The sequence below is a fragment of the Salmo salar genome, chromosome 21 (assembly GCF_965601325.2).
Source record: "Salmo salar chromosome 21, fSalSal1, whole genome shotgun sequence".
Taxonomy (NCBI): domain Eukaryota; kingdom Metazoa; phylum Chordata; class Actinopteri; order Salmoniformes; family Salmonidae; genus Salmo; species Salmo salar.
In genome coordinates this window covers 50,822,501-50,838,106 of record NC_138311.1, presented here as the reverse complement: position 1 = coordinate 50,838,106, position 15,606 = coordinate 50,822,501, and the positions used below count along the sequence as shown (strand labels likewise).

General features: G+C 46.2%; 1 protein-coding gene across 3 annotated transcripts in view; it reads right to left on the bottom strand.

Annotated features, from left to right (window-relative positions):
- Nucleotides 1-15,606, bottom strand: part of LOC106582455 (dedicator of cytokinesis protein 9) — a 192,014-nt gene that overhangs the window by 55,882 nt on the left and 120,526 nt on the right. For 2 of the 3 annotated variants that reach the window (XM_014165582.3, XM_014165587.3), the window contains exons 10-25: nucleotides 13,310-13,384; nucleotides 13,071-13,211; nucleotides 11,845-12,057; nucleotides 11,484-11,606; nucleotides 10,919-11,001; nucleotides 6,736-6,858; nucleotides 6,295-6,374; nucleotides 5,969-6,156; nucleotides 5,422-5,487; nucleotides 4,992-5,084; nucleotides 4,700-4,823; nucleotides 4,365-4,483; nucleotides 3,281-3,364; nucleotides 3,070-3,159; nucleotides 2,052-2,167; nucleotides 1,803-1,872 (exon numbers count right to left, since the gene is read on the bottom strand). In XM_014165582.3, coding sequence (XP_014021057.2) covers nucleotides 1,803-1,872; nucleotides 2,052-2,167; nucleotides 3,070-3,159; nucleotides 3,281-3,364; nucleotides 4,365-4,483; nucleotides 4,700-4,823; nucleotides 4,992-5,084; nucleotides 5,422-5,487; nucleotides 5,969-6,156; nucleotides 6,295-6,374; nucleotides 6,736-6,858; nucleotides 10,919-11,001; nucleotides 11,484-11,606; nucleotides 11,845-12,057; nucleotides 13,071-13,211; nucleotides 13,310-13,384 — 1,788 coding nt within the window. The remainder of the gene's footprint in view (nucleotides 1-1,802; nucleotides 1,873-2,051; nucleotides 2,168-3,069; nucleotides 3,160-3,280; nucleotides 3,365-4,364; nucleotides 4,484-4,699; nucleotides 4,824-4,991; nucleotides 5,085-5,421; nucleotides 5,488-5,968; nucleotides 6,157-6,294; nucleotides 6,375-6,735; nucleotides 6,859-10,918; nucleotides 11,002-11,483; nucleotides 11,607-11,844; nucleotides 12,058-13,070; nucleotides 13,212-13,309; nucleotides 13,385-15,606) is intronic. The other variant, XM_082967226.1, reaches the window with a different exon arrangement.

Here is a 15,606-nt window from a genome sequence, read left to right as displayed (position 1 = left end):
TGCATATGTATTCACCCCCTTTGCTATGAAGCCCCTAAATAAGATCTAGTGCAACCAATTACCCTCAGAAGTCACACAGTTAGTTAAATAAAGTCCACCTAAGTGTCACATGATCTGTCACATGATCTCAGTATATATACACCTGTTCTGAAAAGCCCCAGAGTCTACAACACCACTAAGCAAGGGGCACCACCAAGCAAGTGGCACCATGAAGATCAAGGTGCTCTCCAAACAGGTCAGGGACAAAGTTGTGGAGAAGTACAGATCAGGATTGGGTTGTAAAAAAATATCCGAAACTTTGAACATCCCACGGAGCACCATTAAATCCATTATTAAAAAATGGAAAGAATATGGCACCACAACAAACCTGCCAAGAGAGGGCCGCCCACCAAAACTCACGGACCAGGCAAGGAGGGTATTAATCAGAGATGCAACAAAGAGACCAAAGATAACCCTGAAGGAGCTGCAAAGCTCCACAGCGGACCTTGGAGTATCTGTCCATAGGACCATTTTAAGCCGTACACTCCACAGAGCTGGGCTTTACGGAAGAGTGGCCAGAAAAAAAGCCATTCCTTAAAGAAAAAAATAAGCAAACACGTTTGGTGTTCGCCAAAAGGCATGTCGGAGACTCCCCAAACATATGGGAGAAGGTGCTCTGGTCAGATGAGACTAAAATGTAGCTTTTTGGCCATCAAGGAAAACGCTATGTCTGGCGCAAACCCAACACCTCTCATCACCCCGAGAACACCATCCCCACAGTGAAGCATAATAAGTGTGTCTGTCAGAGCTGTGTGTGTGTAAGTTGACTATGCAAACAATTTGGGATTTTCAACACATTAATGTTTCTTATAAAAAGAAGAAGTGATGCAGTCAGTCTCTTCCAGATAAGACAAACAGCAGGACAATGACCCGAAGCGTACTGCTAAAGCAACACTCGAGTGGTTTAAGGGGAAACATTTAAAAGTCTTGGAATGGCCTAGACAAAGCCCAGACCTCAATCCAATTGAGAATCTGTGGTATGACTTAAAGATTACTGTACACCAGCAGAACCCGTCCAACTTGAAGGAGCTGGAGCAGTTTTGTCTTGAAGAATGGGCAAAAATCCCAGTGGCTAGATGTTTATAGAGACATACCCCAAAATGCCAAGGGGGGTGAATACTTTCGCAAGCCACTGTAGTTAAGCTGCAGCTAGCCCAGAACAGAGTGGCACGTTTTGCTCTTAAATGTAATCAGAGGGCTGATATAAATACTATGCATGCCAGTCTCTCTTGGCTAAGAGTTGAGGAGAGACTGACTGCATCACTTCTTCTTTTTATAAGAAACATTAATGTGTTGAAAATCCCAAATTGTTTGCATAGTCAATTTACACACAGCTCTGACACACACACTTATCCCACCAGACATGCCACCAGGGGTCTTTTCATAGTCCCCAGATCCAGAACAAATTCAAGAAAGCGTATATTATTATATCGAGCCCTTATTGCATGGAACTTCCTTCCATCTCATGCTCAAATAAACAGCAAACCTGGTTAAAAAAAAACAGATAAAGCAACACCTCGCGGCACAATGCCTCTCCCCTACTTGACCTATATAGTTTGTGTGTATGCTTTGATATGTAGGCTACATGTGCCTTTAAAAAAATATGTAGTTCTGTCCTTGAGCTGTTCTTATCTTCTTGTCTGCTGCTTTTGCAAGAGCTAATGGGGATCCTAATAAAATACCAAATACCAAAATAGATATTACAAATGGACCAGTACCAAGCTTACCTTGACATACTATAAATGGACCAGTACCATGCTTACCTTGACATATGATCGCAGGTAGTGTTCCAGCCCCTCTTCGTGGCACTGGGAAACAATGTGAATCATGACTCTGAAAGGGCCAGAAAGCATATGTAAGAGCAGGTCAATACTCACAGAGAATCCAATTAGAACATATGTCTATGGGAGTCTCCCAAGTGGCACTCTATTCCCTATATAGTGCACTACTTTTGACCAGAGGCCTGTGGAGGAATAGGGTGCCATTTTGGGACACAGACTAACACTACTGACTTGGTGACGTTGACAGCCACCTCCTCATGGGTGGCACTGGTCAACACACGGAAGAGCTGGTTGAGAGTGGTGGGCAGGAAGTGTATCATCACAGAACTCTCCATAGCGTGTAGACTCTGAGGAGGGAAGAGAATAGGGTTACTAACACGCTGAAGGCCTTGTATTTCCCTGAGTCAAAATGCTGATCCTGCAGAATGTCATCCAGAAGCACATCAAAGACAGGCTTAACTGCATTAACAGAACTGACTTATGTTAAAATTATTCGCAAAGAGAGATGAAATTAGAAACAGCTTCAATCTAAGTGCTTGGTGGCGTACAGTAAACATGCACTCCAAAGCCGGCTCTAATCAGTCTCTGATGAGGAGGTGAAAGTTACGTCTCACCAAGAGGGGCGGAAACCAAACACACAGTTGCGTAAGAGGAAACGGAAACAGCAAAGAATAACAGGACACACCTGAGAACAAGCATGTTAATCACACACACCTACGAGTTAGTTCCTGAGCGGCCCATTGGTGCATCACTCCGTACGGGCCAAGGCCTGCCAAGTTATCTGACAACCTGCCAGGGAAACTCTCTCTGCTAGACCTGGCCTTGGGTGACCATTGTTTGTGTGGAATAGTGTGTTTCCACGAGCACCCCAGAGATTCATCTGAATATGTGTCTCTGCTCATGTCAGTGTTCAGGGGGGGGAAATGGAGAGAGCACCTGTGGACTGGAGCCGAGGGTAATGCTAGCATTGTCCCACCCAGGTCTGAGTAAACAAGCACTGATATATAAACATCCTGGGTAAATCAGACAGCCTGGATGGCAGAGAGAGAGAGTGATGGGTGACAGGTGAGGGAGGGAGGGAGATCGAGAGAGATTGAGAGACAGAATGGATATATTAACGTGTTTTCTCTCAAGCCACCCTATTCAGCGTACAACAACAGGTGTCATGTCTTTCAGACCCCAGTCAGACATGTCTCCACACATCCTGGTCATGCCCACGGAGGTGCCACCGTCACTGACAATGCTTTACCTTCAGATACTTGACCAGCTCTCCTCCTGCCACCTGGGCTGCAGACTCTGTGCTCTGACAGTGACCAAAGAAATTGTGCAAATGTTGATCCTACAGAGAGGAGAAGTATAGAAGTTAGAGAAAACAAGATGTCCAGAAGAGACGGTGGAGATCATGCATTTAAAAACCCTGTATCAGCTACGTCACAACTAATCTGAGAAATGAAACTAACCTGAGTGTACACAGTGGAGACGAGGTGAGTGGACACCTTGAACAAAGGCTTGCCTCCATCCACCCATTTGATTTCAGGATGCTGCTGCATGTGACATAGGACATATTTTATCAATACTAAAAACAAAGTCACTGGTTATCATACTACAAAGGTGGTGTTTTGGATCAACCTACAGTATAGTAAAGTAAAGGCATTTAGTGTACTCTAGGTGGATACAATACAATACAAAGAAGAGAATTAAAGCTCAAGTTGAAACAACTAAACACCAGTCATTAACTCAGCCATGTATTCTCACGCAATTAGCTGAACATTGTTAAGTCTCACTGCTGTGTGCTTTCACTTCCCCTGATTGGCTGAGATAATGATATCTCACACAACCTTGAGGCAGACAACAAGCCCCTTGTAAGGCAGCGTACCACTCAGAAAGGTTCTGTGGCTCTCTCTTTCCTCCACTACTTTCTTTCACAGACACTTACAGGTTACATTTTAGTGATAGAAAATGACTGGATTGGTTTAAATCCGTTTTCTTTAAAACTTATGTTCTTTCAGATGTGTGGTGATAAAGTAAAGGAGCCACGGAAAAGGGAAAGGAAGCAATAGTGTGTGTGTGTGTGTGTGTGTGTGTGTGTGTGTGTGTGTGTGTGTGTGTGTGTGTGTGTGTGTGTGTGTGGTGTGTGTGTGTGTGTGTGTGTGTGTGTGTGTGTGTGTGTGTGTGTGTCTTGTGTGGGCGTGTTTAACTATACTTGTGGGAACCAGAACAAAAAATTTGACCAACTGGGGACATTTTGTTAGTCCCCCCGAGGTCAAATACTATTTCTAGGGGGTTTAGGGTTAAGGTTAGAATTAGTGTTAGAATTAGGTTTAGGGTTAGGAGCTAGGGTTAGGTTTAGGGTTAAGGTTAGGTTTTTGGGTTAAGGTTAAGGTTAGGGTTATGGTTAGGTTTAGGGGTTAGGAAAAATAGGATTTTGAATGGGACTGAATTGTATGTCCCCACAAGGTTAGCTGTGCAAGACTGTGTGTGTGTGTATGTGTGTCTTGTGTGTGTGTGTGTGTGTCTTGTGTGTGTGTCTGAAGGGAGAGCTACCTTGCTGACAACCTCTTGACAGCTGAGGTAGCCAGTGGGCAGGTTGGCAGCCACGGGGACGTGACTCTCATTCATGATCACCCTGCCATCCTTCAGCAGAGGGAGCCAGGCGTAACCCACTGAGGACAGACAAGGACAATGAGAGACAGGACTGGCAGTCAGCTTACAGACAGTGTCATACATAACAGTGACCCAGCACTGGGAGAATAGGGAAGAATGGAAACTGGCACAGGCACAAATCATCCATCATTATACTGGGGAGAATTCATTTGGATGGCTTAAGACTGGATGTGGGCCTGAGTTACATGGGTCTGTATCCTGGGTCTGGTGTCTACCTTGTGTCTCCACCACGTCTCTCTTCTTGGTGCTGGCCTTGCTGTTGCTGTCACAGCTGACGTGGAAGAAGGTGAACAGCAGATGGTGCTTCTCATTGAGCTGAGTGGGTAGCTCAATCTTAAACTGAGGAACAGGAAGAGGAACGCTCAGGGTTAGAATACACGCTGCCACTGCTTCGTCTACTCACTACTTACTCTAAAGTATTGTTTCAAATGGAACTGTGCATTCTGCATGATTCAGCCTGGTCGACTGAGAGCGTGAATTAAATCAAATAGAAAATCCCATCAGTACCTCATCATAAAACTCTGGGCTGTGCTGGTGATGTAATACTGCAGCAGAGGCATTCTCTGTAAACAGGGGTCCTCCTGGTCGACCATAGATGCACTGTGGGTAATAATAACAATCATTTTGTTATTAGGCTACCTGGGGTGGCAGGTAGCCTAGTGGTTAGAGCGTTGGACCAGTAACCGAAAGGTTGAAAGATTGAATCCCCGAGCTGACAAGGTAAAGATCTGTCATTCTGCCCCTGAACAAGGCAGTTAACCCACTGTTCCTAGGTCGTCATTGAAAATAAGAATTTATTCTTAACTGACTTGCCTAGTTAAATAAAGGAAAAATAACATGTTATTCCCCTAAGTGGTATACTGTTCCTCTTGTACCAAACGACACTGTGGCGTCCGATGAACTCTGCTGAGAAGGAGTCATATGAGTAGTAGCTTACCTTGAGCGAAACAGCCTCCTCTTCATCAGAGTCCTTGAACTCAATGCAGACAGCTATGTTTCTAGCCTGAGGAGAGCGCAGACAGAATAAACAGAATAAAAGCTGACCCACGTGGAGATGCTGGAGGGAAACACATTTCTGCTGGACACATTTATAGTAAAGTTGGAAAAGTAATATCATGATATTTAGTAGTCTCTCGTGACAGATTGTTACATGTAATCAAGTATCTTTTTAGGCTCCCAAGTGGAGCAGTGGTTTAAGGCACTGAATGTCAGTGCAAGAGGCGTCACTACAGACACACTGGTTTGAATCCTGGCTGTATCACATCCGGCCGTAATTGGGAGTCACCATAGGGTGCCTCACAATTGGCCCAGCGTCGTCCGGGTTTGGCCGAGGTAGGCCGCCATTGTAAATAAGAATTTGTTATTAACTGACTTGCCTAGTTAAGTAAAGGTTAAATTTTAATAAAAAAACAAAAAAAACATCTAGCCACATGAGATCTGTGTATCCTGATCAAACTGAGCAGTTTGTGCCTTTGTGACTATACCTTCGCGAAGGATTTTTGGCTGTCGTACTTCAGGTGCTTGGGGTAGACATAGAGGTGATTGTTGTAGATGGTGAACGGCTGGGAGCACTTGGCTATGTAGGGAACAAACTCCTCCACCTCAAAGTAGATGTTCGTCTTCTCACTGCTATCAAAAGTCTTCACAGGAATATAGGATGAGCTAATACAATCTACACACAGCGACAGAGACGGGGGGGGGGGGGGGGGAGACAAATAAATAGCCGACAGACAATCAGACCAATCTGAGTTGAAGAGAAACAGCTTCCATCTTTCACGTTCCCAGTGTATGTTGAATTTGGAGGGCTTACTTGTCAAGTCAGGGGCAACATCATCAATGGTAACATCTAGGTTTCCTAAGATTACAGGGAGCTTGGCCATCTTCTCTGGCCTAGGGAGAAGAAGCATAATAAGTACTGGTTAATGCCTTTGTTATCATCTACCTAGGAGGATCTGATGGAAAACAGGCAAACTGCCTGGAAACTACCCTGTGAACAGACAGAGCCCAAGAGGAGAAACCAAACGTTTGTAAAGGTGAGAAAACATCTGCGGTACAGGCTTTCATTGTGAAAGAGAATCTCTTCAGCCAAAAAAAACCTGCCTATGGGAATCAGCTTACGAAATACCCACTGTTATAACACTTTAATCATTCAGACTAAACAAGAATAAATTCTATATTCTCAATGTGATGCGATGTACTTGTACGATGAACCAAAGTCAGCAAAGAATGCAGACAGTAGGAGGTTACTAACTTTCTGAAGTCAGCCAGCAGTTTAAACATGTCGTCGTTGGACAACTTGTTACTGTCCTGTCTGTAGATGGCAGAGAAACGACCACTTTTGTCCAACGTCCCCGATGCATCTTTGAACAGAGGCCTGCAGGGAAGGAGAAATGAGAATCAAAAATGACAGGTCTGTTTCCAGTAGTTCTCTGGACAAAGCTCTGCTGGTCTGGGCTAGATCTCAGAGGGGGTTTCCACTGGTCTGGGCTAGATCTCAGAGGGGGTTTCCACTGGTCTGGGCTTGATCTCAGAGGGGGTTTCCACTGGTCTGGGCTAGATCTCAGAGGGGGTTTCCACTGGTCTGGGCTAGATCTCAGAGGGGGTTTCCACTGGTCTGGGCTTGATCTCAGAGGGGGTTTCCACTGGTCTGGGCTAGATCTCAGAGGGGGTTTCCACTGGTCTGGGCTAGATCTCAGAGGTGGTTTCCACTGGTCTGGGCCAGATCTCAGAGGGGGTTTCCACTGGTCTGGGCTAGATCTCAGAGGGGGTTTTCACTGGTCTGGGCTAGATCTCAGAGGGGGTTTTCACTGGTCTGGGCTTGATCTCAGAGGGGGTTTCCACTGGTCTGGGCTAGATCTCAGAGGGGGTTTCCACTGGTTTGGGCTAGATCTCAGAGGGGGTTTCCACTGGTCTGGGCTAGATCTCAGAGGGGGTTTCCACTGGTCTGTCTGGGCTAGATCTCAGAGGGGGTTTCCACTGGTCTGGGCTAGATCTCAGAGGGGGTTTCCACTGGTCTGGGCTAGATCTCAGAGGGGGTTTTCACTGGTCTGGGCTAGATCTCAGAGGGGTTTTCCACTGGTCTGGGCTAGATCTCAGAGGGGGTTTCCACTGGTCTGGGCTAGATCTCAGAGTGGGTTTTCACTGGTCTGGGCTAGATCTCAGAGGGGTTTTCCACTGGTCTGGGCTAGATCTCAGAGGGGGTTTCCACTGGTCTAGGCTAGATCTCAGAGGGGGTTTCCACTGGTTTGGACTAGATCTCAATGGGGGTTTCGACTGGTCTGGGCTAGATCTCAGAGGGGGTTTCCACTGGTCTGGGCTTGATCTCAGAGGGGGGTTTCACTGGTCTGGGCTTGATCTCAGAGGGGGTTATTTAGAGTTATTTGGCAACTTTAGTTGTGAATGATACAAATCTTAGAATGCCTTAGAAATCAAAACATATATGGGCTGCATGATACGACTATAGACTATTGATGAGTCACAAAAAAAAAGTTTGTGCTCTGTCCCTTGCCTCAGGCTGCACAGCTGTTCTCTCATCAAGTGATCCTATTTTCACCCATCAGACTATTCTCAATTTTCTCAATCTTGTCTTTACTAATACGTCAAATTAGTTTTGATTTAGAATGGCCCATTATCAAATGGGCAGGAACAGGAACAAGAACAGGGGCAGGAACAGGGGCAGGGGCAGGGGCAGGAACAGGGGCAGGAACAAGAACAGGGGCAGGAACAGGAACAGGGGCAGGGGCAGGAACAGGGGCAGGGGCAGGAACAGGGGCAGGAACAGGAACAGGGGCAGGGGCAGGGGCAGGAACAGGGGCAGGGGCAGGAACAGGGGCAGCGGCAGGAACAGGGGCAGGGGCAGGAACAGGAACAAGGGCAGGGGCAGGACCAGGGGCAGGAACAAGAACAGGGGCAGGAACAGGAACAGGGGCAGGGGCAGGAACAGGGGCAGCGGCAGGAACAGGGGCAGGGGCAGGAACAGGAACAGGGACAGGGGCAGGGGCAGGGGCAGGAACAGGGACAGGGGCAGGAACAGGAACAGGGGCAGGGGCAGGAACAGGAACAGGGGCAGGAACAGGGGCAGGAACAGGAACAGGAACAGGGGCAGGGGGCAGGAACAGGAACAGGGGCAGGAACAGGGGCAGGAACAGGAACAGGGGCAGGAACAGGAACAGGGGCAGGAACAGGAACAGGGGCAGGAACAGGGGCAGGAACAGGAACAGGGGATAAAAGACCTGTCATCCATATGCACTCGAATAGCAAATGGAGGCCGCTTTCCCCGCCGGTTCGTTTTTCAGTCATACAGAGTCGGCTATTTCGGTATAAATATCGTAGCACCTGGGATCCTCCTCTTTTTAGTAGCAACCATCAACACTCTGCTTTCACACAGGACTGTATATAGAAATGTCTGGGCTTTGAACAACCCTTAATTCACTCCACGCATCAACCACTGTTTAAGGAGCCTCTCGCTGCACGACAGGTGATATTCCGCCTAAACTCTGTGTGCCATGGGCTCTCCAACCCCTGTTCTTGCAGCTACCCAGTGCTTAATTTGGGAAACCAAGTGATATATCGGTTCGGGAACATGAATAGTAACATATTTTCACAACAAAATATATTTAATTAAACTGTTGACAGCCCCTCTGTGCGCTGGAGAAAGGAATGAAGGAGAGAGAGGGGGAGATGAAAACACATAGTGATGAGATATTCTGTAGCAAAAGGTAATGTGTCAGCCTATTAATTATGAAAAAGAAAAAAGAAATTCCCTATTACTAGGCTATTCAAAATCAAATACAAATACACTATAATTGTAGGCTTAGCCACCCTGCACAATCAATGAACCAACAGCATTGCCTAGGCCTACACCTTCTCTCCCAGACTCATGAATCGACATTTTGGAATATAGCACAAGGTAACCAGTCCATCTAGTATGCATAATAATACAGTCCACACTCAAGAGGTGATTAGTAGAATGTGTTTCATTTTGGTGTATAGGCTAGACTAAGTATGTACCAAATACTTAAAAAAATAAAGTTTTAATATGCGGTAGGCTATGTATTGTATAACGACACAATTATTATTTTAATTCAGGTTAAAAAAAAAATTGTGTCGGGCTGATATGTAGGTCTACGCGTATGCATTATCTTCATGGGTGTTTTGAATGAATCATCACATTAGAAAGCCCTGGCCATTTAATTGTGTTAGGCTTTGAAACAACATCCACAATGACCATGTTTTCCACTCAGTTTTCAACCTGTTGTTGAATTTCTTTTTTTAAATTGAAATTGCATTGATGTTAGAGGGACAATAGAGCCCTGAGTAGCAGGCCATTAGTACCTGATGGAGGGACAATAGAGCCCTGAATACTAGGTCATTAGGACCTGATGGAGGGGCAATAGAGCCTTGAGTACCAGGCCATTAGTACCTGATGGAGGGACAATAGAGCTCTGAGTACTAGGCCATTACCACCCGATGGAGGGACAATAGAGTCCTGAGTACTAGGCCATTAGGACCTGATGGAGGGACAATAGAGCCCTGAGTACTAGGCATTAGAACCCGATGGAGGGACAATAGAGCCCTGAGTAGCAGGCCATCAGGACCTGATGGGGGGGACATTAGAGCCCTGAGTAGCAGGCCATTAGTACCTGATGGAGGGACAATAGAGCCCTGAATACTAGGCCATTAGGACCCGATGGAGGGACAATATAGCCCTGAGTACTAGGCCATTAGGACCTGATGGAGGGGACATTAGAGCCCTGAGTACCAGGCCATTAGTACCTGATGGAGGGACAATAGAGCTCTGAGTACTAGGCCATTAGGACCCGATGGAGGGACAATAGAGCCCTGAGTAGCAGGCCATCAGGACCTGATGGGGGGGACATTAGAGCCCTGAGTACCAGGCCATTAGTACCTGATGGAGGGACAATAGAGCTCTGAGTACTAGGCCATTAGGACCCGATGGAGGGACAATAGAGCCCTGAGTACCAGGCCATTAGGAGCCGATGGAGGGACACTAGAACCCTGAGTAGCAGGCCATTAGTACCTGATGGAGGGACAATAAAGCCATGAGTATCAGGCCATTAGGACATGATGGTAGTTAGTAAATTGGATACTGCCAACGCATGTCCAGAGCACATAAGAGGAGATTACCGTGACTCAATGGTCATGTGGAATGACTGCCGGTGTGGCGATAATACAGTCATCACAACAGCCCTATTTACCAGTGTCAAAAAAATGGAAACTCACTACCTTTATTTTGCCTGGAAATAAACTTGAGGTCTTTTATCACATTTTACACTAGTCAAAGCGATGCCATACTAAGCAGACCTACTATCAAGTTCCTCTAATAATGACAAGATATTCCAAAAGGTCAAACATCTTTCAATAACCTCGAACTATAAACATCAGTTCAGTTCAGGTTAGTAACCGTCCAGTACCTGGCGGCCCATCCAAAAGGCATCCTGTACTGGCCCAACCGGCTGCAAGACAATTTGGCATTTTTCAGAACCTTCTGTGCCACCTGGTGGGAGAAAGGAACAGGGTATGAGTGGTCCATTCTGGTCTGAGAATACAGACAGGGGTGATGGGCAGCACTCCAGGCTCCAGCATATCCTACTGAGTTAGCTCTGAGGCCTGCCAAGCTACACACACACACACACACACACACACACACACACACACACACACACACACACACACACACACACACACACACACACACACACACACACACACACACACACACACACATACACAAGCGTGTACACACACTAACATAAACACACACCCTGAAAATGGTCCCTAATGCAGTTCAGATTTTCTCTATTAAAACACATTACTTCTCCGTATAACAGAACAGAACCAGACTTGTAAAACCAATGCTTGTGGAGTGTTATTGTAACCAGACAGCACTTACGATGTGTATGATTTTATCATTCATCATGTGGAATAATCTAATTGACTGTTGTGTTTTGTGATGCCGAGGCCTGCTACAGAGCGTACCTTGGTGGAGTCTGAGCTCTTCATGTAGGGCTCAGCACAGTGTGTGATTCCTCCCTGGAGGACCTTCTCAATGCGAGCTAACAGGAAGATATCTGGGTGTGGACACGTTACAGAGAACACTCCCTGTGGCGAGACAAAGCAACAGTGAAAACAAGAGTATGAGTGAAACATTTTTTTAAAGGTTCTTCGGTTTATTGGCTGTACATGACGGTCAGACAAAAACATCCACACACCATTAAAAAACATTTAATATGCAGACCTAAATCTGTACAGGTAGCTAAATTAAAGTATATCAATCATGTCATATTGAAAGAGATAAATATCTCAAAATATTCTATATAGATTAATATAATCTCTTCACCTGTCTGGGGTACAGCATGGCCTCCTCAGGCAGACCGTGGACCCCCCTCTGCACCCCCAGCAAGGCGTCCCCACCCCCGTTCATGTACTGGCTGCTGGGGTTGGCCACCAGCTGTCTGACGGACGGGTGGTTCAGGTCCACATGGAAGTCTGACGAGATCTTCCTGCTATTCTGGATGTCGAACAGCGACAGGGTCACATAGAACGGCTCCACCTGGAAATGAAGCAACAGGAAAAGTGTCTTAACTGGTGTAGTAAACACATGTAGAGGATGACACTAAATACAATGCTAGTCTTTGCCATTTATAGATGATACTGTGATGCCACAGAAGGTTCATGAGTTGGACAAGAGACTGGCTGAATGCCTTTCAGTGTATCTCTGTCAGGTCAGTGTATCTCTGTCTATGTCAGGTCTGTATACCTGAACAGGTTGACATGTTCTCTCAGTAATGGACAGACTGCTGTGCTGCCTGCCCTCCATTAAACAGTGCCTTCCGCCATTACTATGGCTCTCGGCGGGTTACTAACCCAGAGCTCCCTCGCGAAAAAGACAAACAGCAGTGATGACATACGCCAGAGATGTGATCCCTCCACCCCTCTCTTTGTCACTCACCCATTGTTCTGAGCAGATACTGGTTATAAAACAATAGTATGACTGTACACATTGAGCACTGACTCATGGAGAACTAGGGGAAGGAGATCTGGCTCACATTGAGCACTGACTCATGGAGAACTAGGGGAAGGAGATCTGTCTCACATTGAGCACTGACTCATGGAGAACTAGGGGAAGGAGATCTGTCTCACATTGAGCACTGACTCATGGAGAACTAGGGGAAGGAGATCTGTCTCACATTGAGCACTGACTCATGGAGAACTAGGGGAAGGAGATCTGTCTCACATTGAGCACTGACTCATGGAGAACTAGGGGAAGGAGATCTGTCTCACATTGAGCACTGACTCATGGAGAACTAGGGGAAGGAGATCTGTCTCACATTGAGCACTGACTCATGGAGAACTAGGGGAAGGAGATCTGTCTCACATTGAGCACTGACTCATGGAGAACTAGGGGAAGGAGATCTGTCTCACATTGAGCACTGACTCATGGAGAACTAGGGGAAGGAGATCTGTCTCACATTGAGCACTGACTCATGGAGAACTAGGGGAAGGAGATCTGTCTCACATTGAGCACTGACTCATGGAGAACTAGGGGAAGGAGATCTGTCTTACGTTTGTTGTTGGTCCCTCGTCATTCTCCTCTACACAGCTCTGCAGGTTGAAGGCCAGGTCATTGCAATTGACCAAAATGCGCTTGCCAAACTTTTCTTCATATTGCTTTATATCTGGTTCAATTCCTGAGAAATCAAGTTTCTAAAGAGACAAAAAGAGCGGAGGTTAAGTTTATTTTAATCATCATTTGGAGCTGGGGGATTGTCAAATGCCTTTCTGAAAACTCGATAGTTACGAACCTGTGTGTCCGGATCCAAGGTGAACAGTTTCAATCTGGTCTCGTTCCTCATTTTAGATTCAATATCTCTTGCACTCTGAGGACAAGACATTTATTTGTTTTATAAATACCCAGACCACAGCCTTCCTTACTAGGCAGAACTCCTTAAGCAAAAAGGATTTCAGATTGAACTGCTTTTATCACTTGAACATTTCTCTTCATTTGAGTCCATCTGGAGTTGAGGTTTCCTATAACGTGCTGATCAAGACAGACCAGACAGACTCAATGGTAAAGTCAGGTGGTGCCTATCACCATGGCAAAGCCTGTCAAGCACTCTGTCAGACGTCTGCTTTGTTAGTTAACTGCTACCATCAGATTCCATGCACATTATCTATAGGCTGATTGCTCCTCAAGGCTAACATACGGACATGTGATCCTGGGAGAGTCAGATGTCCACCTCAGAGCCCAGGCTGTTACTGGAAACCCAGCCGTTGAAGTCTGCCCAAGCATTGAGCGCTTCAGCAAACGGTCATGGAAATCTCTTACTGTAGCTTTCCACTATGGGAAAGAACCAGATATTGGTTCCTCTCCTGTCATTTGTCTGTGTGTCTCTGTCAGGTCATTTTGATTTTGGATTATATTTTCCTTTACTATGTTCCCCTAACCCTACCACCCCTCCACTTTACTATGTTCCCCTAACCCTACCACCCCTCCACTTTACTATGTTCCCCTAACCCTACCACCCCTCCACTTTACTATGTTCCCCTAACCCTACCACCCCTCCACTTTACTATGTTCCCCTAACCCTACCACCCCTCCACTTTACTATGTTCCCCTAACCCTACCACCCCTCCACTTTACTATGTTCCCCTAACCCTACCACCCCTCCACTTTACTATGTTCCCCTAACCCTACCACCCCTCCACTAATTGGAGTAAACTAATGGACAACATATCTTAGGCTTCTACTTCCAGCTTATACATACTATATACAGTCGTGGCCAAAAGTTTTGAGGATGACACAAATATATATTTTCACAAAGTCTGCTGCCTCAGTTTGTATGATGGCAATTTGCATATACTCCAGAATGTTATGAAGAGTGATCAGATGAATTGCAATTAATTGGAAATTCCCTATTTGCCATTTAAATGAACTGAGTCCCCCAAAAACATTTCCACTGCATTTCAGCCCTGCCACAAAAGGACCAGCTGACATCATGTCAGTGATTCTCTCGTTTACAAAGGTATGAGTGTTGACGAGGACAAGGCTGGAGATCACTCTGTCATGCTGATTGAGTTCGAATAACAGACTGGAAGGGAAGCTTCAAAAGGAGGGTGTGCTTGGAATCATTGTTCTTCCTCTGTCAACCATGGTTACCTGCAAGGAAACACGTGCCGTCAGTATTGCTTTGCACAAAAAGGGCTGCACAGGCAAGGATATTGCTGCCAGTAAGATTGCACCTAAATCAACCATTTATCGGATCATCAAGAACTTCAAGGTTCAATTGTTATGAAGAAGGCTTCAGGGCACCCGAGAAAGTCCAGCAAGCACCAGGACCGTCTCCTAAAGTTGATTCCGCTGCGGGATCGGGGCACCACCAGTACAGAGCTTGCTCAGGAATGGCAGCAGGCAGGTGTGAGTGCATCTGCACGCACAGTGAGGCAAAGACTTTTGGAGGATGGCCTGTTGTCAAGAAGGGCAGCAAAGAAGCCACTTCTCTCCAGGAAAAACATCAGGGACAGACTGATATTCTGCAAAATGTACAGGGATTGGACTGCTGAGGGCTGGGGTAAAGTCATTTTCTCTGATGAATCCCCTTTCCGATTGTTTGGGGCATCTGGAAAAAGCTTGTCCGGAGAAGACAAGGTGAGCGCTACCATCAGTCCTGTGTCATGCCAACAGTAAAGCATCTTGAGACCATTCATGTGTGGGGTTGCTTCTCAGCCAAGGGAGTGGGCTCACTCACAATTTTGCCTAAGAACACAGCCATGAATAAAGAATGGTACCAACACATCCTCCGAGAGCACCTTCTCCCAACCATCCAGGAACAGGCAAAAGTGATAACTAAGTGGCTCGGGGAACAAAACATCGATATTTTGGGTCCATGGCCAGGAAACTCCCCAGACCTTAATCCCATTGAGAACTTGTGGTTAATCCTCAAGAGGCGGGTGGACAAACAAAACCCCACAAATTCTGACAAACTCCAAGCATTGATTATGCAAGAACGGGCTGCCATTAGTCAGGATGTGGCCCAGAAGTTAATTGACAGCATGCCAGGGTGGATTGCAGAAGTCTTGAAAAAGAAGGGTCAACACTGCA